The sequence below is a fragment of the Pseudonaja textilis genome, chromosome 2 (assembly GCF_049901715.1).
Source record: "Pseudonaja textilis isolate UNSWEBS1 chromosome 2, rPseTex1.2, whole genome shotgun sequence".
Taxonomy (NCBI): Eukaryota; Metazoa; Chordata; class Lepidosauria; order Squamata; family Elapidae; genus Pseudonaja; species Pseudonaja textilis.
The window spans coordinates 67,858,493-67,882,741 of NC_141991.1; the positions used below are offsets into that span (position 1 = coordinate 67,858,493).

The 24,249-nt window shown below is 37.0% G+C and overlaps 1 protein-coding gene across 8 annotated transcripts in view; it reads left to right on the forward strand.

Moving 5' to 3' along the window:
- EBF1 (EBF transcription factor 1) overlaps positions 1-24,249 on the forward strand; it is a 363,878-nt gene that overhangs the window by 242,611 nt on the left and 97,018 nt on the right. For all 8 annotated transcript variants that reach the window (XM_026696683.2, XM_026696684.2, XM_087924224.1 and 5 more), the window contains exon 7: positions 11,066-11,147. In XM_026696683.2, the coding sequence (XP_026552468.1) occupies positions 11,066-11,147 (82 nt within the window). The remainder of the gene's footprint in view (positions 1-11,065; positions 11,148-24,249) is intronic.

Sequence of the window (24,249 nt, forward strand, 5' to 3'; positions counted from 1 at the left end):
AGTCTTTTAATTGCTCTTTTATAAATAAGAATTGATGTTTCTAGATATACCAGTCCATGGACAATATCTATATTATAGGGACTCACTCAGAGGTGAGATTCAGTTTTTTTTTTTTACTACTGGTTCTGTGGGCGTGGCTTAATTTGTGGATGTGGCTTTGTGGTCGCATGACCGGATGGGCGTGACTTTTTCGCCATGTGACTGGGTGGGTGTGGCCATGTGGCCATGTGACTGGCAAACCAAATACAAATGGTCCTCGCTTAATGGCCGGTTGCTTAGCAAGTGTTCTAATTTATGACTGATCTCCCCAGAGCTACTTGACCTGTTTTGGGAGTTTTGACAGACAGACACACGCACACACACAAACACACACACACACACACACACACACACTTCTAACCCTGCTATTCTATGATTCTGTAAGGAACTTCTGCTGGAGGAGGGGTTTGGACTAGATGACCTCCAAGATCCCTTGCAGGCCAGCCCTAGATTGCTGTGCTGCTTCAAAGAGTCTTCTGAAGCCAGGGTTTGTGTTCTTCCTTCCTCTCCTTTTTTTTCTCTCTCCTCCCTCCCTCTTCCATATATTTATTTATCCATCCGTATAACTTACTCACTTTCTCCTCCTCCCTCCCTCCCTCTTCCTTTCTTTTTCTTTCTTTGTCCCTTCCTTCCATCTCTCCTTTTCTTTGTCCCCTTTCTTCCTTTCGCTTCCTTTCTCTTTTCTCTTTTTTTCTCTTTTCTCTTTCTTTTCTTTCTTGTCTCCCTTCCTCTCTCATTCCCCTTTTCTCCTTTTCCCTCTTTTTCTCTCCTTCCCCCTCTCCTCCCCACTATGGTCTCTCTCTATGGCTCTGTCCCCCCTCTGTATCTCTCTCTCTCTCTCTCTGCCCCCTCTCTATCTTCCCCCTCTCTCTCCCACTCTCTCTGTGTGTGTCTGTCTGTCTCTCTGTGTGTTTGTGTGTGTCTCAAAGCTGCAGCTGCGCCAAGCGTTCTTCGCTACTTTCATTTCTTCTTTTTGAAATCAAGACTGGCTGCGCTGGAAGCATTCCTTTGGGTGACCCTTCTCCTCGCATGTGCACGCCACCCTCCCTGCCCCGCCAAGGCCACCAGTCATGAGAGGAGGGGGAGGGTGGAGAAGGTTCTCCCGAAGAGATGCTTCCAGTGCAGCTGGCGATCCTTGTTCAGCCAGTCCCTTTGGGCAACCCTTTTCTTCCTCTCACGACTGGCAGCCGTGGTGGGTCTGGAAGGATGGCATGCACACGCGAGAGGGAAGGGGAGGGGTAGAAGGGTCACCCAAAGAGATGCTTCCACCGTGGCTGGCGATCTTTGTTCAGTCAGTCTGGATTCCAAAAAGAAGAAATGAAAGTATTGAAGAGCACCAAGGAAAGCCAATGCCCAGGTTTGAGGGAGAGAGAGAGAGAGAAAAAGACACACACACACACACAGAGTGGGGGATAGAGAGGAGAAGATAGGGACCCGGCTGCTTCACTATCCCCTGCTTATTATCCCCTTACCTTCTCAGGCCAGGCGAGGGAGGAAAGGGTGAGGGGCAGGACCAGCCACTTCAGACAAGGTGAAGAGGCTGGCAAACAAAGCACAGGCGAGTAGAAGCCTGGGAACGGCAGCTCCCAGCTCAGTCGGCCCAAGGGGCTGCTGCAGGCATATTGCAACAAGGGGGGCGAGAAGCCCCAGAACATCCATCCACCCACCTGCTGGGTGGCCAAGCTGGGCCAGGCTGGACTGGTCTGGCCTGGAAGAGGCACATGTGCCGGGAGAAGGAAGAAAACGTGCTCCAGGAAGGTGGGCAGGCAGGCGGATGTCCCAGGGCTGCTGCACATGTGCACTGCATGTGTAGTGGCTGCACACACAGTGCACATGTGCAGCAGCCCTGGGACATCTGCCCGAGCTGCGCCACAGCCACCACGTGGTAAGGAAAGCTATGAGAGGGACCAGGACAAGTGGGCGACTGGGTGATCAGTTCGGGGTCGTGGTCAGCCATGGGTCCCCACCAGTTCGGAGACCCACGCCAAATCATCACTACCGGTTCACTCAAGCTGGAGCGAACCGGTTGAATACCACCTCTGTACTCACTGAAAAGAGGCTGCTGTATTATCTTGGATTTCAATTTTCAGTATGTTCAGATCTCGCTAGTATTCTTCTCTGAACTTGCATTTTATCAAATTACATTAAGCAATGATCACTGAACACAGAACAAGTGAACAGATTCCAGACATAAAGATGCACTGAATGATTTTACTCCTGACAGCTCAGCACTATTCATGGTAGTTAGGAATTCATGATAGAGACTTAACTTTCTCAGTGAAAAACATCACAATGGCAAAAAAAAAAAAAAGATATGATTTATTTATATGAAAAGTTTGAGATATCCATGACCGATATCCATGACTTCTATAAATGAAGAGTTCTGGTAGTAACTAAAAATAAATATTTAATATCCAAATAAGTCATGGAAACAAATATAAAAAGTAGTATCAGTCCTAGCAGCAGTAGAATCGTTACTTCAATAGTTACTGAATAAATGCACTTATTTGATTAGGATGGAAATAAAAACTAGTATTGAATAATGAAAACTTGTTCTAAATTCTAAGCAATACCAAATAGACAACAGGTCAGTTCAGAGAATGATATATTCCATATTTTTTCCTAAAAAAATTAAAAGCTACTACAAATAATTTATTTTCTTCCAGCAGAAAGTAATATGTTCATAGTTACAACCTCTTAGCCATTCTGTTAATCTATTGACAGTATAATTATGTTATTTTTACATTATGAAGGTATATTTTCTCAGTACCTTAGAAGAGTGGGCCAGAGTAAAAAACTTCAGACTTTTCAGATGTTGCCAAACAAAATCCATTGATACCAGCTGAGGAGGCTGGAGAAATTTGGTTCCTCTAACAAGTTGTGACTTTGTACCCAATTGATCCAATGTTGTTGTCGGGGTAAAAGGTTGAGGAAGTGACTTTTATGTATACTAGTTCCAAACATTTCAGAACCCATTAATTTATTCACTTATCACACCATTTCTCCAGGTATATGGAACATCTGTTATTAGTAGTGGCCCAAGAAACCTTGAAATTAGAGTCAAAATTCTGCTTTTTCTCTTGCTAATTTTTCTTTAAACATTCTTCAAACATTGCTTTGTGTATTTCCCTATCATGATGTCACTTGTAGAAAAATTCAGTGGCTTTTGAAGTGAAAAAGAATAAGTTGAAATGATTAATGCTGAAGTTACTCTTTTCCAGTGCTCAGTATTTTGTTTCTAGGCCTTTTGAGGGGCCATTTCAGATATTTTATATCTTATACTCATTGAGGTACAGGAACTTTAAACCAGCAAATCAGTCATTTTCTAGTTCTTATTCACATATTGCTATTCTGAGCAATGCGGACTTAAGCATTACCATTCCTTTTGGTTGTGATAGTATTGGACATGATGAAAAGTAATTTGAAAACTATAATATCTTCAAAACTTTGCTTATAAATGGAATCAGCCCATTCAATTAAACCCTTGCAAATTGTCTGAAGAAGAATAATTCAGATGATACAAAAATATTCTGTTTCTGAAATATTTGGGGGAAACATGACTGAGGCCACTTATTTCTAATTTTCTTTAATTCTCCATTTTATGGAAATGTAACAATACTATAAAAGACATCTTTTCCAATCTATTAGATTCTTCATCCGCTTTCTTTCATCCATTTTGCTCACTTCCCACAACTATATAATACGTGTGGGATAAGTATAATAATTTCTGAAAAATGCGTAGTGGAAGCGAGAAGAATGAGATGAGAAAAGCCTAGAACTGGAAGCTAGAAAAGAGCAGATATTTTAATATTCTCTTCAGATGCACCATGTAAGCTCAAGCCACAAATATCTTCTCAGCCTCTAAGGAGGCAAAGAAGAAAAAAGCCCTGCCAAATATTTTCAAATGTATCCGGTACTTCTTTTCATCAAAGACATTTTTTTCACTAGTTGTTGTGGTCAAAGGTTCATGGAACCATTAATCTATATTTGGTCCTATCCAGGTCTTTGATTTTGGCATAAACAGTCTCTTAATAACCAGTGCAACTCTTTGTAATCCTTCTATCTATAGCCTAAAAGTATTTTAGTGGCGCTTAGAATTTGCTTATATTTATCTTTCAATTAAAGACAGAATGCTTGTATATAGTCCAAACCTCCACCTGCAAATAAAACAACAAAATAAATATTTTATATATGATAACTCCTTCTTCAATTAAATATATGTATATGATTGCAACTTTACAGTATTGCCTTCTATATGCCAGTTCTAAACAATATCATTTTGAGTTGCAGAGGAATTATTTTCACATAATCCTAATCCTTGCAATAATTGTAGCAAAGGGACTTATCTAAAATTCTGGAAATCATAATCTGCGTTTGTCTTGAAATTGCTGTATTCTGAAAATTCAATAAGATGGTATTTAACAAAAAAAGTAAGATGGACAATGTTTGGTCAAATGTTTTAAAATTTGGGAGCGTTTACTAAATATTTCATTTCCCATTTTGCAATATTTTGAATTTTAAAATGGATTATTAACCCTGTTTTGGCTCATGTTACATTCCCAAGTAGCAATCTGTAAGTCCTTTTTTAATCATATCCCTGCATTAAAAAGAAACTGCCCTAAAATTCAATATTATATTAAAAATGTATTTTCATTCAAAATGAAGCAGATTTCTAAAATGTATTTCCTGACTATGCGTTTCAAAACTTTTTTGTTTTCATTTGGTTTGGATGTGCCAAGTATTATATCAGAACATTCAGGATCCCTGAAAGGTAGTACATAGCTAAATTCTAAACAGGTATTAATCTACTGATACTCCTAAACACTGCAACTATAGTGGCTATCCTCAGACATTTACACACAATTTCATACAATAATATCTTTCCATTCATTTTTGATTCAGCACAAGTTTCCACAAGGAAAAAAGGAGGGATCTTTCTCAGTAATTCTGCCCAATTTCTGCAATCCTTTGCACCCCTTGCTCTAGAGGTTTAGGGAAACAGCAGACCATGCAGGAGAAAGGGTGGCTTTTCTGTCCACTTCTGCTGGAGGAGGGTAATTAAATACAACTTAAATGTTTATCCAGTTCTGATTAGCTGTGGGGAGAATGTATACCCCTACACGTCAAACTCACATCCATTACGTAAAGAATTCATTTAAAAGATCCCAATAAAATTTATATAATGAGTATAGACTTTCTTTTCTATCTTTAACTTAATGCTCACTCCAAATTTATTCTGATTCCATCCGTTCACCTTCGGTTTGGATCCTGCTTTTCATATTTTTCTTTTTCTTTTCCAATAAAGGGCAATAATCTTATCTTGAAATTCTGATCACTGCAAAATGGGTAACTCTTCAGTGCTATAGGATACTTCATGGAAAGGTGTGTGTGTGTCCATGTGTGTGTGTATGTGTGTGTTTAGGAGACTAGAGTTAGAACCTTTTAGAAATGAAAAAATAGTGGGATTTTATCTCCTTGCCCCACTAGCACAAGTGCATATACCCCAGACATTTATATAAATCTTCCCTATATTTGCACAGGCTGTTTCAAAACATGTGCTTGCCTCTGAGTTAAAATTATTTTTAACTGTTCCATCTATCTCCCTACCTCTCCTTGGTAACATATTCCTTTTGGGAAGGGCAGGCCAAAATGGTCAGCTGCTTGGCTTCTACATTTTGGAACACTCTGAAGAATCCTCCAGCAAATCTCTGGGGCAAAGCAGCCTTTTCCCCAAAGAACAAGGGCTTCTGAGAGACTTTGCCACATAAGGGCCTGTCAGAGACTCTGGGCAGGCATCAGTTGACAGGGACATCTTTGCCTCCTGACAGATGGTCAAGCTTTCCATGTCAGCAAGCAGCAGAAGGATCTCAGGATTTTGCCTGCATTCCACACAGCAGGGCCAGTTTAGGGCAAAAGGGATCTAATGTCCATGCCCTTCATAGTTGGCGAACTAAATGATGGATTGTTGACAGGAGAGCCATCAAGTGCTTATCCTTAACATACAAACCTCTGTGCTTCTCCCTTTCCAATTTTTCTTTGGCAGAATTAATGTCCTATTTGCTTATCTTCCCAAATCCGTTTTGGCACCAGTACAAACCACGGCTTGGTGGCAAGCAGTTGTCTGGACTTTAGATGCCAGGATTTGTGCTGGCAGTTCTTTCCACATATTCAGAGTCAAGCCTCTCGCAGCTGGCCAGGAGACAAGGCTCTTCCCCCACCATAGACAGCCACCCCAATAGTTAACTCATGCCAGATTATAACTATTACCACAAGGATTAGGATTATGTGAAAATATTTCCTATACAATTCAAAATGATATCATTTAGAACTGGCCTATAGAAGGCAATACTGTAAAGTTGCAATCATATACCTATATTTAATTGAAGGAGTTGTCAGAAATAAAATATTTATTTGATTGTTTTATTTGCAGGTGGAGGTTTGGGCTTTATGCAAGTGTTCTGTTTTTAATTGAAAGTATAAGCAAATCCTAACTGCTGCTAAAATACTTTTAAGCTATAGATAGAAGGATTGTTGCTTGGTGGGACAAGTAGTAACTTACACCTTTAAAAAAATAGTGGAAACAAAGTTTTTTTTAATTTTCAACTGATTAGATTGCATGAGTACAGTCACTGTACTTTTTTAAAAAAATCCAGTCAGAGATGGTTACTTGATTTATCTTTGAACAATGTCAACTATTTCCTGATATTAAAATTATATTAAATGGGTATAATGGGAAAAATATCGCCCTTAGCTCAACTCCTACCCATGTGGTAGACATATTCCTGTTCTATTATACAATGGAAGTGGGTTGCTCCTGCTTTTCCAGATGGCCTTCCAGAAGCAGATTAAAACATGACTTCTTTGGGGATTAATGATAACTGGTGTCATATTCAGTAAATATTATCTTCTTATTTTAATATTTAATTTAAATTGAGAGCTAAATTTGATTATTCTTTTACTTATTATATTGGTATGTACTATGTTCTATGTGTCAGCTGCAAGCTACCCAGAGTCCTTTTGATTTCAAGAGGTAGACAGAACTCATAACAAATAAAGGGGATGGAGTGTATGAGCCATCTTAGAGTTTTGTTTTGTTTTTCGTGTCATTTCACCATATTTAACATCATAATTCAAGAATGTTGAGATTTCCAGATTGTAAATACAACTTTCATCATGCCAATTTAGTATGAAGTTAATTAATATTAGTATTATTGCTAATTACTAGTATTAATATGAGATTAATTAATGACAAGAATGTTGTTTCTTCTTCCTGGTGCCCTCCTAAATAAATAAAATATTTAGAGTCACCCAACTAAACTTTTTTCGGATTTTTAAAAAATGTTTAGCTGTATTGCTTGAAAAGACCATTTCTTCTTCCGTATTATCCTCTTTTCTAAGGAAAAAAAAAGTCCATTGGAAATTTGGAAAGCAGGAGTCATAAAGTTACAGAAAAATGTTCTTACAACACTCTGAAAGCATTTGGAGATTTTTAAAGTCTTGTATGCAATGACCTTGCAGTTCTTGTTGAAAGAAAACCCTCATGAAATTACTTTCCAAGAGATTTGGTGGATAATAAAAGATTAATAGATATCAAAAGCATGCTGAAATGAAATACATTTTGACTTCAAACATGATTGAAAACAAACTGATTTAATTGCAATCAAGTGTCTTCTTTTTGAATGGGAAAGAGCTTTAATTCAGAGATCCCCTTTCCTAACTGGTTATCCCACATCTGTAAAGAAGATCCTATCGCTAAATAAAGATAGATGAGCCTTTGTACTAAGTGCAGTGAGTCAATGATCTGCAGGTAAAATTGTCTAATATTCTCAACCACAAATTTCAATATGAATCTTAATGGGAAATAAGAAGTTTATAGTCCTTGACCAAAATCAAATGTCATCATTTTCTAATGATAATTTAAAAAAATATTTGAACAGTCTATCCTCTGGAACATTAGTACCCAACCTTTGCAGCTTGGTGGCCTGTCTGGAGGATGGGGAGAGGGAAATGAGGTCACATGAATGGCAGGCTGGCACACATGCACATATGCCCACATCTTAACTTGTGCAAGTTGAGCTGCATGCACATGTCATACAACTTGCCTAACCCGGTTCAGAATAGGCCATGGAGTTTGGAGACTCCTGCTCTGGAAGATGAATAATATTCATGTAAAGGATTAGAGTGGCACGTTATTTTTTCCTAAAATTCTTTTGTTGTCTCTATAGAATTACAATAAGAGGCAAAACAAATGAGAAACTTCTTCATAGTTGGTCTATTTTTTTATGAATGAGACCAGTTTGAGAGCTGAACACATATTGCTAACTTCATATTTATTTCCATGGCATTTATTTCTTGCATAAGTTATTCCTGATGGATCAATTTATTAAATATAATTAATTAAAGTAAAATGGTTGTGCATGTTTGAACCAACAATTATTCCAAACATGTCATGACCTTTCCTATTTATGGTGATATTTTTTGATATAGTTTAACTTGTTTCTAAAAAAATAAAAATAAGTTTGATATGTCTGTTTGTTTTTTCTTTTATGAATAATGTCCAAAATGTGAGGCCAGGTTTCTTCAAGTTTTTGTTTTTATGGCTTATTAATACAGAACATTGAGGAAGACATTTTCTGTGGTTTATGTCTTTGGTAAAATATGTTTTCTGTTTCTGAAGAAATACGGGTTATAAAATGATTTCAGTGATTTTTATAGAATCAAGAACTTTAAAAGTATTGTTCATTTAAGCATTTGTGGTTTCCAAGAACAAAGATAAGTATAATTTTTTTCACATCCTTATTTTATTTTGAAAACCACAGCTAATTTTCTTAAATATTCATCATGCATGTTTTGATAAAATTTTTGATTCCTCTTGATTTAACAGCTTTGGAAAAATATCATTTTATTTATAAATCATGACTGTTATTGATATGCCTATGCTTATACAGGCACACATTCAGCTTTTACCAAATAATTTAACTCATTCTTTATACAAAAGTAAAGTTTAAAGAAGTATCTTTGAACAAAAATTCCAGAATAAACCAGTTGAAATAAAATATAGATTCATATAGCTAACCACAGCAAATTCTATAATGCTGCTAAGATGCAAAACACAATGACTTTGTTTTTAAAGTCCTCTTAAAAACAGCCACAGAACCTGCTAACCAGCTCTTTTTTGGAAGGAACTTTTGAAGTATATGCTTTGTTTGTATCCAACTGTATTGCACAGCAACATTACTGCTTAAGACCATAAGTCCAAAGTTCAGTTTTTAAAAGCATTTTCATTTAGGTTGTGGAATAGGGTAGTCTGTATCAAAACCAATCTGCTAGCTTCAGCATGTAGAAAGATTCAAAATTTCTATTAGGTTCAATGACAACTCCAAGAATACACTCTTTATTGAGACAAAGCAAACCGCGGTATGTCTTTTAAATAGTCCGTTGATTGATGAATAGGTTAAAAGTAACACAACTAATTGACTGCAACCTTTAATGTAATGACAGCCCTAATTAAAAGAAAACTTGCCATGTTAGAGCTTCATGATACTTGGCTTTTTTAAAGCTTTTGTTTGGCTGAGCTCTTGGAAAGAATACACACTGAAAGAATAGACATTATGCTAGGGGGAGCGCAGTGGCTCACGTGGTAAGATGCTGGGGAGCCTCCTCTGATTGCCTACTGGCATTCAGGCGTCCCACGGGTAAAGATAACACCACCCGAAAAAATTCATTTCACAGAGGCAGCCAGCCACCTAGGTAATCCCTGGCTAACACGTGCCATACACTAAAAAAACAAAAAAACAAAACACCCTCTAATATAGATATTTAAGAGTATTTCCCCACTCCTTGCCATACCCATAATTTGTTTGGAATCTTTTTTCTTGCTATGCTCAGTGACTTCTACATAGTGATTTATTCTCTTCATTTTAATTGTTATGCTTAGGGCATAGATTCCACCATTACATCCAGGCTATAATGTGGGACCCATATTTTATTTTCTTAAAAGAGCCACAATATGTGGTGGAATTCTTGATCTTGTGTGTCATACAATTCAACATCCCCACCCCATACTTGTTGCTTTTGTAACACATGGGATGGGTACTCATTTACCCAAAATTGAAGTCCTCCCAGTCAGCTTCATGGGAAATGCAATTCAGTTACATTCCCTACCTTACTTCTCCTACTTGGCCAGATCATAGAAGTTAGAATTTAAGCACATATATAAGGTTCTTTTTGCCAATTTAGCTCTGAACTCCAGTATTCCCACATTGTCCTCCAGGCTCAAGAGTTGGGTTGTATTGTTTTCCTGTTTGATACCAGTTTGTCTGAAACCAAAACAAAGCTGATTTTGGGTTTGTTAGTGCTATTGCCCTACAGATTTTTCAGGCAATTTCTTTTCCCTTTGAAGGCATTCTTGTCCTGAAACTTCAGCGTTTTGCTCTTGTCCATAGGCAAGGTTGATAATGTATTTCTTTTCCCCCTTCAAGCTGTTGTAGCAGCATGCAGCCATGGCTGGAGAAACTGGGAAGAATGTCTGGTTGTAGAAATGGAATTGGGGTGAAAGTTTCAGAGACAGGAACACGATTGGATGTTATTGTTTGGCCCTATCCTATTAGCCTATTGGTCAGTAGGTATTAATTGGTTCTTGCTGTTCCCCATGTGTTTTTAGTGTTTAGAATTTTGAAGAAAAGAAAATGATCACAGATCAGTTTCAAACCGCTTTGTTGGAGTGGTATTGGTATTGGTATGGAACTGAGCTGATTGTGAAAGTTAGAGTTGTTTTGTGGTAGTAAAGATGGATTATTTTGTCATACCTAATTATAAATGCTTTAAATTAGAAAGAACTTCGCAATATAAAATTCCAGCAAAGAGACACCTATGGGATGGATTGCCTGTTTCTCCTGTTTCTTTGCCATCTGATTCAAATTCTAAGAATGTGTTTAAAGAGGTATATACTGAATAGATTTTTTTAGCAATTAAGCAAAACAAATATTGAGCGAATATACTAAACAAATTATCTCTTTTCCAACAGGTTCTTCTTGAAATTTTTTCTTAAATGTAACCAGAACTGCTTGAAAAATGCAGGAAATCCTCGAGACATGCGGAGATTTCAGGTTAGTGACACTTCCTACCTACTTGATCAATCTCTTTTTGAAAATATGAGCTAAAAAAAAATTCAGCCAGGTAACCTAGCTATTTTATTTGTGCATGTTGTGTGCCAGTTTTTATCTAACTTTTGGGAAGCACTTTAGAATTTCATCCCAAGAATTATCAGTGACAGTGCAAGTAGCTCTCACTTATTGACCAGTCAACAACTATTGGAAGTTAGGACAATGCTGAATGGCCTTATGGCTAGTCTTCGTAATTTCAGCTGTGACAACAACCTGGCAATCACACAATCACAATTCAGATGCTTGATGACTAGTTTGCAACATCCCCACAGTCACAGGATGGAAATTGTGATCTTCCCAGTCAGCTTCTGACAACAGTGGAAAAGCTGGCAATATGTCATAAAATGGTGATCATGTGACTTAACAGTTAATGACTATATAGAATTAACTGCAACGGGAATTGCTGCAGCTGCCATTGTAAGTTGGTGTGGTTTTTATTGACAGAGTTGTCCGTGTTAATTATTGTTATTAAGCTAGGATTACCTGTGCAGGATCAAATGATTCTTAAAACATCAACAAATGTTATCTATCAAACAAATAGAGATCTTACAAAAATTGAAAAATAGATTAGATTAGATGTACAAAGATGTGATCTAATAATTTAGGCCAATTCCACTAGACATTTAAGTCTAGTATGCTCAGTTTTGCTGCCCTAGGCAGTGAGATGGAATCAAATTTATTTCAAGGTTTGACTCATGGACCGCCTGCAAATCAATGTGCAATTAGTCTAAAATCCTTCCACTTGATATGACAATACTGCAAAATATTTAAAAAACAGGCTCTTTGGAAAAGCTTTTCAGGACAGAACAGAGGATATAACTGAGTAGAACAGATACATTAATTCACACCTGCTTGTAAATGACTTTGACATCCTCATAGGGAGTCAGATGTATGTGAACTCAGCATTACTAAACAGGTAACCTCTACCCACTTAAGTAATCCTGGCTAATTTCCATGTTTTTGCATTTCTTTAATATAAACTATTCCAGCAGAAAAACTCCTGGTTTTCTATGAAATAATATAATCTAAAACAGCTACAGTGGTTAAATCGTGGATCCTTTTGGTCTCTGGCATATTAAGAAAACTTTTTCAAGGAACAGATCTTATTTATCTTTATTAATCTTACCTCCCTTTTTGCAATTTATTGAAAGGACTGCCTTTTGTAGCATTACAAGATACATTTATGTCTTTAATGTGAACTGTCACTAAAACTTACTTTTTTTTCATAGTTTTTTTGGGGGAAGGGGGCTTAAAGATAGTTTGTCATATTGAGAACCAGTTTAGTCTAGTGGTTAAAGTACCAGGCTAGAAAGCAGGAGACCCTGAGTTCAAGTCCTGCCTTAGCAATGAAGATCAGCTGGGTGACCTTGGGCCAGTCATTGTCTCAGCCCAATTCGCCTCATACGGGAAAATAGTAAGAGGAAGGTGTGTTGGATATGTTCTCCTTGAGTTATTTGTAAAAATAATAAAGGTGAGGTTAAATAAAATAAAATAATAAATAAATAGATAGATAGATAGATAAACAAACAAACAAATAAATAAATAAATATGAAATTAAAGGCCGTACATCTCTATAGTATAGGATAGAACAATATAATCATTATATTGTGATCTTATTGGGATATATAAACATAGTCACCTTTTCTCCTGATCTGAGCTCAATATAAGATGGACAGCTATATAAATGTTATAAATAATAAAATATAACAAAAGTAGAATTGCGGGGCAGGGTTAGGACTGCCTGAAACTCATATTTTTCTTAATCAATAATTTAATGTTTTTATTTAATATTTGTTATGGGAGAAGATAAATTAAGAATGAAGACTTCAAGTATTAGTCCCATTCCATTCAAAGAGGCATAGGATTATTCTGTCAAAGACATATATAGGATTACTCTGTTACCAAGAAGAAACCTAATGGCTTTCTGAGTAAAAATGTGCAGGATTAATCTCTTAGCTCTGTGTTTTTTATTTTCATAGTATAGATGATAAGGAAGAGAATAATTTGAAAAATTACTAAAATGTATGTGGGTTTTTGTGTATGTGCGTATATGTTTCTGTGTTTTCCTGATAAAGTTGCATATAAGTATAGTACATATAATTATGTTTACATTGCACTTTAAAGCCGTAAATGATTTAATGTTCAATTATCTCAGAATGTGGCTTACTTTGTAAGAAGCTGTATAAGTACTGAATTCAGCAGGATGCTGTCTTAAAGATGCTATAAATTTCAGAGCATTGTTCTTTCTCACACATAGAAGGCATGACAACTCTCTAAAAGGAAGTTTTCTTGGCAGTTGCTCTTGGCTCCCACATTCTTTGACTTGAAGGAAAGAGAATGATTTTGCTCTTCACTGAGGAGTTGGATTGTTAGTGATTCTAGCTGCTCTTGATGCAGTTTTAATGCATGATTTAACTTTAATATTATGTGTCTTAGGTGTCTTCAGCACTCTTGTCTCTCCCACACAGTACTCAGTTTGAAGTCTCCATAGAATAGGTTCGCAAGCTGCTTTTCAGACACATTTTGCCCAGTTCCTTTGATGTACTTCTCATCTTTTGCCAGGACTGCTTCATATTTCATTATCAAAAAATCAGATCCATTCTACCTGCCATCATCTCGGTAGCAATCTTGCTCCCATCTCCCTTAGCCTTCTCCTCAATGCTTCATAGTCCCTTGCAGTGTCTTCAAGCCTTTAATTAGTTGAATTCCTACATGGATCAATAGAAACAGGAGGAGGTGTCTGTCACATCCCAACTGGGTGCTCCAGTCTCTTCATATGCTATCTGGATGACTGACAGATTGCGGCTTTGGTCTCACTCAGTGTAAGGTCTCTGATCACCCTACTGGTTGCTTCCTTAGGCACAGGAATCCTCCTTTTGCATTGAGCCTATTAGTTGTCATTCTTAATTCCTGAACCTGCTATTCATCTTGGATCCATTACCAACTTCCATAATGGAAACTTGAAGTTGGTAATGTCTTAAATTTTGTTTCTCCTGATCACAGAACTTAATATTTCTCAGTTTGTAATTTTTGATGCAGAATAGTTAGGGACCTCCTACCTATATTTTACCAGCTTTTCTCCTGTTTTGCCCAGCCTATTTTTCCAGAATATTCACCAATTAAATCTGCTTCATAGATAAGGGAATCTAGCTTGAGCAGCCAAGGCTAAAGGCTATGAAAGCATCAGTTCAAACCTACCTGTTCTGCTGCCAGTTCAGAACTCCCCCAAGATATAAGCTGATTTTCTTATGGTAATGCATTTGCATGTTCTGTCAGAAGAGCAATCAAAAATTTGTGTAGGTGACCAGGTAGGACATAAGAGAGGTTGTTGTTGATCTCTTGACTTGTAAAGACATTCTGTCAGGCAACCTGAGCTTCACAGCAGTTAAGCTTTCCATGTGTAAACAGAGATGGCTTAATTGTATATGTCATGTCAATTAGTGTGTCCTTAGCATTTTAAGGAAATTAATCACTTTCAGCAGAGTAGATCATCCTTCATACTTTTAAAATCCAGCCTGTCTTCTTCAGTGACCAAAAAAATAAATAAAATCTATTTCTATGGGCAATGGTTATGATTTTTTTCTCCCTCTTACCCTAGCTTCCAGATCAGGTGCTTGGACATTTGTAGAAAACAAATATAGCCTCTTGTTGATGGTGCAATTTATTTATTGTAGCTGAGCAAGGAAAGCACCAGTTGAGGATAGGAGGGCCTTAGCTTAATTCTGTTGATCCCTTGTCAGAGCCACGATATTAAGGGCAGCCTCCTTAATATGATGCCTCTTTTCGTGAGACAACTCTCACATTCCTATAGTTTCAGTTTAATATGTCCCTGTCCTCCATGAAGTGTTCATCTCAGCATTGATCCTCTGAATTTAGATTGAATAAAAAGTATTGAGAAAACATTTTGAAATTGAGTTCTGTTATGAAATGCAGATACGACTGTAGTGATGTAAAAAGATAACTCTACCTCAGGGATCTCCAAACTTGGTGACTTTAAGACTTGTGGACTTCAACTCCTAGAATTCCCAGGCTGGCTTGGGAATTCTGGGAGTTGATGTCCGCAAGTCTTAAAGTTGCCAAGTTTGGAGATCCCTGTTCTACCTGTTATATATTCTTCAGTTCATGGGCTAGCTTCCACACTTGATAGAGTTACCTTCTTTAGAGCTTTCCCCAGTGTTGACTGTTTAGGGTTGACTGTGGATTTTTACTCCCCTAGTCATTTCTGACTATAGGAGGTGCTGCTTATCACTGCTTTGAGGCCATTGAGCCAACACTGTCTGAAGATGTTTTTGCACTCATGTGGCCTGCATAATGGCACAAAGTGCTGTTACCTTCGCAATGAAGCAGTACCTATTTATCTAGTCGCATTTGCATATTTTTGAACTGCTGGGTTGGCGGGAGCTGGAGCAAGAACACAGCACATGGGCCTCGAACCTGAGCTGTCAGCTTTTCAGTTGACAAGCCCAGGGTCTTAGGCACTGTGCTTCTGCACCACCTGTTTGAGGAAGAGTGAACAGATAATGTGAATGTGTAATATTCAATTTTCACCCTAGAGTTAATTATATGACATAGTTATTTATTTATTTAAAACATTTATATAGCCACCCATTTTATACCAAACCCTGAACAATCTCAGAATAGTTGTGATAATATAAATTATTTGAGAATATAATAGTGGCAAGGCAGACAGAAAATGAAAAAAGCTGGGACTGTACACTATCCCTTTGATAAATGCAACATAATCCAAGTATTCTAATTTTGGCCATAATGATATTTCAATTACTATTTGAAAGAACTGCAATATTCTTTTGACTGGATAAAAAATGAATGCAAATGAACAATTTCAACACATGCAGGAATGATAATGGAGTGGGAGAAAGTATTATCTAGATTGCCAGGGGAAAATAATTTATGACTTCCATGGAAGGAAATGGCAACATGGAAACATTCTGTATGTCCTTTATTTCTCAAATTCCTGTTCTGTCTGTCAATTGATAATTCCCATGGCCATCTGCCCTCAAATCTTTAACATTGATTGGAAAAATCTTATTAGATCATTTTAGCACATATCAGTATTATTGTTGACAAATAGGACATTTCATTTGTTATATTACATAAGCAGCTGGAATAAAACTGATTTCAAAATATTTGAAGGAGTGGGAAATAAAGTTGCAGAATTCCAATGCTAGGATCACAAGGTGAACTTTGTAGCAGTGCATTAGAAATTCAGTTCTGTTTTGGTAATATTATTTTGCTGTGGGTTTGAATAGCGTCCATTGGTGACTCAGTGCTGAGTTTATTCAAGAGATGCAAATGACATTTCATGAGGCTAATTTTAAAAATCGGCAACGAATGACTATATTTTAATCATCATGAAGCTTCTACCTAAATTTAGGTCAGGCTTTTAGTATCTTGGGACTCGAAGTTGAGTTGCAAAATAATAATAGATCCATGCTTTCAGAATCTGTCTAGAAATTATTTCAGCCTCTTTCACATTCAGAGGTATTCTGTGATGGTTCTAAGTGTGAAGAATGGTTGTAAGTCGCTCTTTTGAATGCCATTGTAACTTTGAACAGTCACTTAATGAATAGTTGTAAGTAGAGGACTACCTATACGTGAAGAGCTGATCGTACTGCAGATTTTTTTTCCTATTTGCTTTTTCCAAATTGAAAACTGTGTTTTCTTCACAACATTTGGATAAGCTCAAGATTTGGCAGGCTTGTCCATACCCATGTTTACATGAATTTGTCAGCACTTCATTAATCAATTTTTAAACAGGAATATATATTTTCCCCCTTCATGTTTGGTATGTACTTTTTAAAAGGTTGCTTCTTTGCATACTTTTTTACCTTGTGGTTGTGTATATCTTTAAAAAAAAAAAACTAAATCAAAACTTCTTTCTGTTAAAGTTAATTTTGCATATGCTTTGATCAAGATACAGTCCATTAATGCAGCAGTTGAAATGAATTGCCTTTTTAAAGAGATATTTAGATCATAGTTAAAAAATTCATTCTCCCTGGAGAAGTTTTCCTAACTTTTATAGAATTTTCCAGTTTCCAGAATAAACATATGAGTGGCCTTTAGTCATAAAACAGCCAGTGCCCTTTACAAGAGTGTTTGGAACATACTAGTTTTCCCTATTTCACAGAACATTATAATGTTTAATATTATATATACTGAATTAGTTTTTCTTAAAACTATATGACCTCCGATTAATGTAATGCCTGCTTGTATGGAAACAATAGGTTTCTTTTTCTTGTTCTACAGGTGCACTATGAATAATCACTTCTGAAAGTAGGCCACCAAATAACCACTAGTATTTTTTTCATACTTCCTGATGCTGGAAACAGTTTCTCTAGGGGATTCCTTTTTATAGTAGTTTTTCTCCTAATGGCTATAAAAGAACCACCCTGGTATGGCATCATTGTAGTAAATCATTTTCTGGTCAAGCAAACTAGGTAGCAAGATTATGTTATGCAATGAATGGGTTGGACTGAGTCCCCGATTTTGCAGATGTTGTGGGTAGCAAGAATTAAATAACGGATTTCAGTGAGATTACTCTGGTTAAAAAAAGGTTAATCAATGTTCTCCTGTGAAGAAAAATACTGCATTCTCTTGTATAGGCTCAGAACTCCTTTTTACAGCATTTTTTGAAACTCTGATTTAGTTCTTTTGAATGGAACAGTATTAAACAGTTGGATTTGTTAGGATGTATGTTCTTGAAATACTTTAGTCTGCTATTTTTTTCTTTTCCTTTATTCCCCTCTATTTGGTAGGTTTTTAAATCTGTGTATTAACAGCATTTTCAGGCAGCCAAAACAATCGGTATCAAAATCAACCTTAAAATAGAACAGAATAAGGCATTCCTAATAAATTTGGAGGATGTCTATGGAGGGAAACATTGTGTTGGTTCCTGACCATTTTTCTTAAGATAACAGTGGCATATATTTTTTATTGAATAGGAGCAAAAGCAATATTTATTGAATAGGAGCAAAAGCAAGTGTGATTCTGCCGGTTCTGTCCGGTTCTATAGAACCCCTTGTTAACTTTCTAAGCAGTTCGGAGAACTGGTAGTTAGAAGCAATCTCTTTTTGTTTTTTTTACACCCTTATTGCATTCTTGCCAGTACACCTAGACTTCCTGTCTCCAGAGCTTCTGAGGTTTGGCTTTCTTAAAGGGGAAGGGTTGCTTTATGATTTTTACACTGCTGTTGGGAGGAAATACTTCCCTGGACAATCAGCACTTTGAAGAAATGAAGAAATAATTGAATAATGAAGCAAAGCTTTTAGTGACAGGCAACCAGGATGAGTGACATTCAGCAAGGCTTCATGGCTAGCTAGAAAAATTGACATTCAAACATGAGTTTACATACTCTTTCTGAGTTTTGGTCTAAAACTGGTTTTTGGTGAAGGATAATTCTGTGCTTGGTGAAGTTTAATCCTGTGTTTATTGATGCCATAATTTTCCCTATTCAGCTTCAACTAGCAACAGCTAGTGTTGTGATTTAATTATTTGCATTGTGTTTGAATTTTTTCCTGCCTCATGGTTTCTTTTTCTATTTGGGGAGGGGTCTTCCTCACTGCTTTAGTACTATCTAGCACTGTCCTTTTGGGGTACACTTCCAAGAAGCAGGATGCAAGCTTGGCACTGCTTTTTTTTATTGCCTTTCTGGGGGGCATGTGACCTTTCCTTCAATCTGGATGATTTCCTTAGGATATCTTGTGAAGTGAGTGAGACCAACTTTAAGTGGTGCAAATGGATCTAAGGATTGCTTTTCCTGGGTGTGCTTTTTCTGGAGAGCTTAAATGCCCTCTGTGCTGAAGGGTTTCACTTTATGAGCCAGAGGTGGCTGCTTGATAGTTATCACTGCATTTTAACTATTTTCATTCCTCAAGCTGCTCTGGAACCCTGCCTGATTTGTAACTTCAGCTTGCAGCCACTTTTAATCTAATGATTGGTATTTAGGGCAGGTTTTTGCAAGCAAAGAAGCTTTTTGTATTTTTGTACAGCTAATTCTTGACTTACAACAGTTCATTTATTGACCATTCAAAGTTACAATGGCACTGAAAAAAGTGACTTGTGACCATTTTTCACACTTATGACCATTGCAGCATCCCCACTGTCATGAGAGGCCAGGCGAGAAGAAGCGCCCCTTGACATGAGTGATGTCGAGTTGACCATGCTCACCCAGTCACCTGACCACCAAGCCACACCCACCAACTAAGCCACATCCTCAGAACTGGTTGTTAAAAAAACTGAATCCCACCCTTGAGCAAAAGCCTCCGTCCTTGATACCAGCATATTTGAAAAGTATTAATAAATTACCAATTTCTAGATTTGTCTCTTCCACCCACACCCTGGAAATTTTTTCCCTGTAAAAACAACCACAGTTGCTTGTGTCTCCTTTTGCTTAAGCAAGTGGATTAAGCATTGTAGAAAAAGGCATAGTACTCCAGTGCCTTGATGTGCAAGGGCCTTAGGTGTCCTGTACAGATGTCAATGATATTACATGATTTAATTATGTAATGATACCATGTCACGACTGACATACAGTATTTCATTTGCATCAGTTACACAATGACAACATGACACGAATAACATCTCAGGTTCCTTCCCACCAGTGCAGATGCCATGATGAACATTGTGTTACAGCACCTGAATATCTTGTGTAGGGTTTTTGCTTTGTCTATAAAATTTAGTAATACTATAAACATATTGGGGGTGTTTGTATTTCTCAGTTGACTTAAATGGCCAATACTGTATGTGGCCCATCAGCGTAAATATATTCTTACTCCAATGCACAGAAGTTGTGCAACTTTCATATATTTTACTTTAAAAGTTAAAGTTTTATGCACTGAGTAAGAGCTATTATTGAGTAAGAGCTATTAGTTAAATCTTTTCAGTTGAAACAGTTCAATATTCCATATATAGTATAGTATAGTAGTATAGTAGTATAGTACTGAGTAGCTGGAAAAGAGCAAAAGTAATTTTGGACAAATGAAAGTGACTGATCATAGGAGCCCCCGTAGTGCACTGGTTAGAATGTAGTATTGCAGGCTAACTCTGTCCACAGCCAGGAGTTCAATCCTGACTGGCTCAAGGTTGACTTAACGTTCCATCCTTTTGAGGTCACTAATGGACTGGTATATAAGTCTAAGTGCTATTACTATTCTATTGCTAGTGTTAGTGCTATCATTGCAATCTTGTATTGAGGGATTTTCACTGTATAGTGTTTTGCATGAAATCTCTGTTAAGACACATGCAATTTTCTACCCAGGTACGTATCTGCCATGTAGAGAACTGTGTCTATCAACCTTGATTATAGAAACAAATTAAATTTAATTTCAAACTTTTACTGATGTGTTCTTTTTCAGTATGGTCTAACTAGTATGCTGGTTCAATCTTGTTCAGTACTCTAGCTTCTCAAACTGTTCAAATATCTAATGAAATGAGCTAATGGCATTCTATGACAAATTATATCCAGACACAAATCATGTTAACATTCATAGGCTTGTAAACATTAATAAATTGAGGAGAGAAGGGGAGGAAGAGACACATTAAATAAACAGAAAATTGGAAGTTCTGGATTAAACAGTGTTTTAGGTCAAGAAATAGCAAAACATGTTTTGGGGAAATTTACTATGGTTAATGAAATATTACTTTGAAAACTTTGCTTCATTTTCTTCCCTTTTACCCATTTCAAGCCCCATAAGGAAATTCTTGCCAGCAACCCTTTCTGTTCATGCAACTTTGAGAGGGTAACAGCTTCCTTGGAGAATTGAAGAAATGTTTGCCAATCCTTGTAAAGCATTTCACCTCTTCAGAGGCAAAAGCTTCTCAATACCAAGAACAATTAAAGCAAGAGCCTTGTGGAGCAACTGGGAATTCAGCAAAATAAATCAGAAACCTTCTTCCTTGGCTCTGGAGGGTAGCCTCATTATAAGAGCAGATCTATTAGCCCCTTTGCCATTGTCTTTCATTTCTCAAGTGAGGTGATTCTAATTAAATTAATCTGCATGTCAATCTATCGGTGATCAATCAAAGAGGCTGAGGTCTCCCTTAGCGGCACTGTGCTTGAGGCTGACAGGGGCTGATAATGGAGGAAGAAATAAACTGTTGAGCAAAGTTAATTAGTCAACATAATAGGTGGATTAAACAGGAGCCAGCTGATTGCAGTTTCACATGTTGAAGCATGAGGTGGGAGCTGAAACTGCAATTAACAGACAATTATTATATTTGGTTGTAAGAGGTCGCATGAATAAACATATCTCAGTGGGTTTCAATTTTTAATCCCCCTTCCTTGTTTAATTTAAGGAGAAGTGTAGGTCATTTCTTCTTATTGTTTTAGCAAAAGTTCTGGAAGGCAGGTTCATGGGAGGGAAGCTGTAATTAGCTTGGGATGCTTAATGAGTGGTAGTGGAATGGAAACATAGCCTTTAGGTTGAATGCGTAGTTAGGCAGTGGTAAAAAAAAAAAAAAACACCATCAAAAACAGTGATGCAGCCACGCAGATGCAGACTTTCCCTAAAACTTGAAAGAAAATAGGTTTTTATGAAAATGTCCCACCAAAATTTTCATTGGTGATTTGTTTTGTTGATTCACCATCCCCGTTGGAATACATCCTGTTGAATTTATAACTAACCAGATACAGTACTGTGTTATTAATCTGTTTCTCCCCCTTTCCCCTACCCTCTCCATGTTGAAACACAACAGTACATTAATATTAGTGTGGACAGGCATTTATTCACAGGAAAGGTGGCTGTTTATCACCTACATCATCTACAATATACACGTATGATAATGTTACCTGGTTAGGGAACTGAAATGTCTGCAAGAAAACGAGTAAGCTCAGAGAGCACCAAGGACCCCTCATGTCAACCCTGAGCTACAAATATCCTTTATTGGAATAAATGGCTGTCCACACATGTACTGTTGTGTTTGATCATGGTAACAGATTGACTTAATGCTAAGGCTATATTTCTTTACAGAAATTGAAATCAGTATTATTATAACTGTTATTATTTTAAATTTTAAGTATGTTCTGGCAGACTCCTGGAGACTTGCAACAATGCCACTCTGAAAGAAACAAATGGCATAAATAAAAATTATAGTACATGTATATAATATCCCTAATCAGAAATCAGTGCATATAACGTAAGTAGGTAGATAAGCATCTAAATCTGTCAAACTTGTGACCTGTGGGCTGGATGCTGGCCACACCCATGCCCAGCTTAGCAGAGGGGAAAAAGTCCCGATACGTCACGTGATGCTGACACCCCTGATCTAAATGCTGATGGTCAATAGTTATTCCCTGGAGGCCTTCCAAGAAATTGTGATCTTTGGTAAATTTTGGAAGGCCATCACCAAGGGGCCAGCCTAATTTCTTGGGGGAGGCAGTACCAGAGCATGAGTGCCACGATAGGGGACCTGTCCTTCTGGGTTCAGTCCTTCCCACCTCACATGGAGGACATGGAGATTCTCCCAGAAGACTCTCAGATGGGTCAAATTTGGTAAGAATCAAATTTGGAATTTTAAATTGAAACTAGTACTTTGAATTGTATATGGAAGTCTGCTGGTAATCAATACAAGACCTGCAAGATAAGTATAATACAATCATAATGACTAGTGCTAAGATAAAAGTATATGGATGTGATTTACGAATATAATCCTTCAGCACTGGGAGGTAGGTAGTACTGTAACAAGTGCTAGATTTGAGTCCAATTGTTAAGTGAATGACTGTTTTTATTTTCATTATTGTGTAATTGTGCTCTAAGCAATAGACATACGCACAATGGCTACTTCAGGCACAGTGAAGGTAATCTAGGGAATCCATTGTTCAAAGGCAAGCACATCCTCCGACAAACCTAAACTGACCATTCTCTGCAACAAAATTCAAGGGTTGTTTGAAGATTTAAAAATCCAGGATGATTCAAATAGCAATGAGTCATCTTGCTTGCTAACATCATAAATGTGATCGTCTTAAGGCAGCGGTCACCAACCTTTCTGGTTTGGCGGACCAATGGAGGTGGTGGTGGCAGCAAGGGTGGGAGGAGAAGGGATGGTTTCACATGTATGCCACTTTTATAAATGCAGCTTCACACATGCATGCGCACGCATACTCGCCCACCTTTCCATGGCCAGGTTCCAAATAGGCTGTGGTCCAGCACTGGGCCATGGACTGGTGGCTGGAACCCCTGTCTTAAGGCATCTCCTTAGTACACTGTCATTTAACTCCTTAAAGAAAAAAATATTTTGTAAGATTCTCTTAATATAAATGAGATTAAATATAATAAAAGTGAAGAATGAAATGGTGATAAAAAGGATAATAATAATAAAAATGCTAGTATCATCAATGCTATCATCTAAAGTCCTCAGTTGTCTACTGCTTAACTCCTTTTTATACAGCCTCTAAAAAGTCCTTTTAATATAAATAAGATTCAATTATAATCATCACTATTGGATCCTATTGTTGACCCATAGTGTGTACAGAAAACAATGCATATTTTTATCTAAGTAACTTCATGGAAATCCTTTATCAACTTGCTCAATATATATATAGTTTATCAATAAAATTATGCTTTATTAATAAACAAATCATCTGAGTTTGTGCTATTTATTGATCCTTTTCTAAATGTATATGCTGTCCATCTCACTGTCTAAATTTCTGTATGTCCTATATTGTACAGCAAAACAATAGTTCTGTTTCTAGTTGTTCCCATTAGGATAATGAAGTTTGCAAAAACAGGAGATTCACACTTGATTGTTTGATAAAGACAAACATCTGCTTAGATTTGAAAAGCAGTATTCATTTAAGTTCTAAAATATTCTTTACACATACAATCTTTCTTTCTCTCTACCCTGTTCAGGAGAATTTTGGACAAATGCATACACTCCAGGCTTTAGCAGTATGATGAATTCAGTTACTCTAATCCAACTTTAGTAACCAATTTTGTTTTTGCACTTAAATCAATTCTCATTTTCAGTGACAACAGTTTATCTATTCAGACATGCATGTTGAAGGATGATGTGGAGTAATATGCAGCCA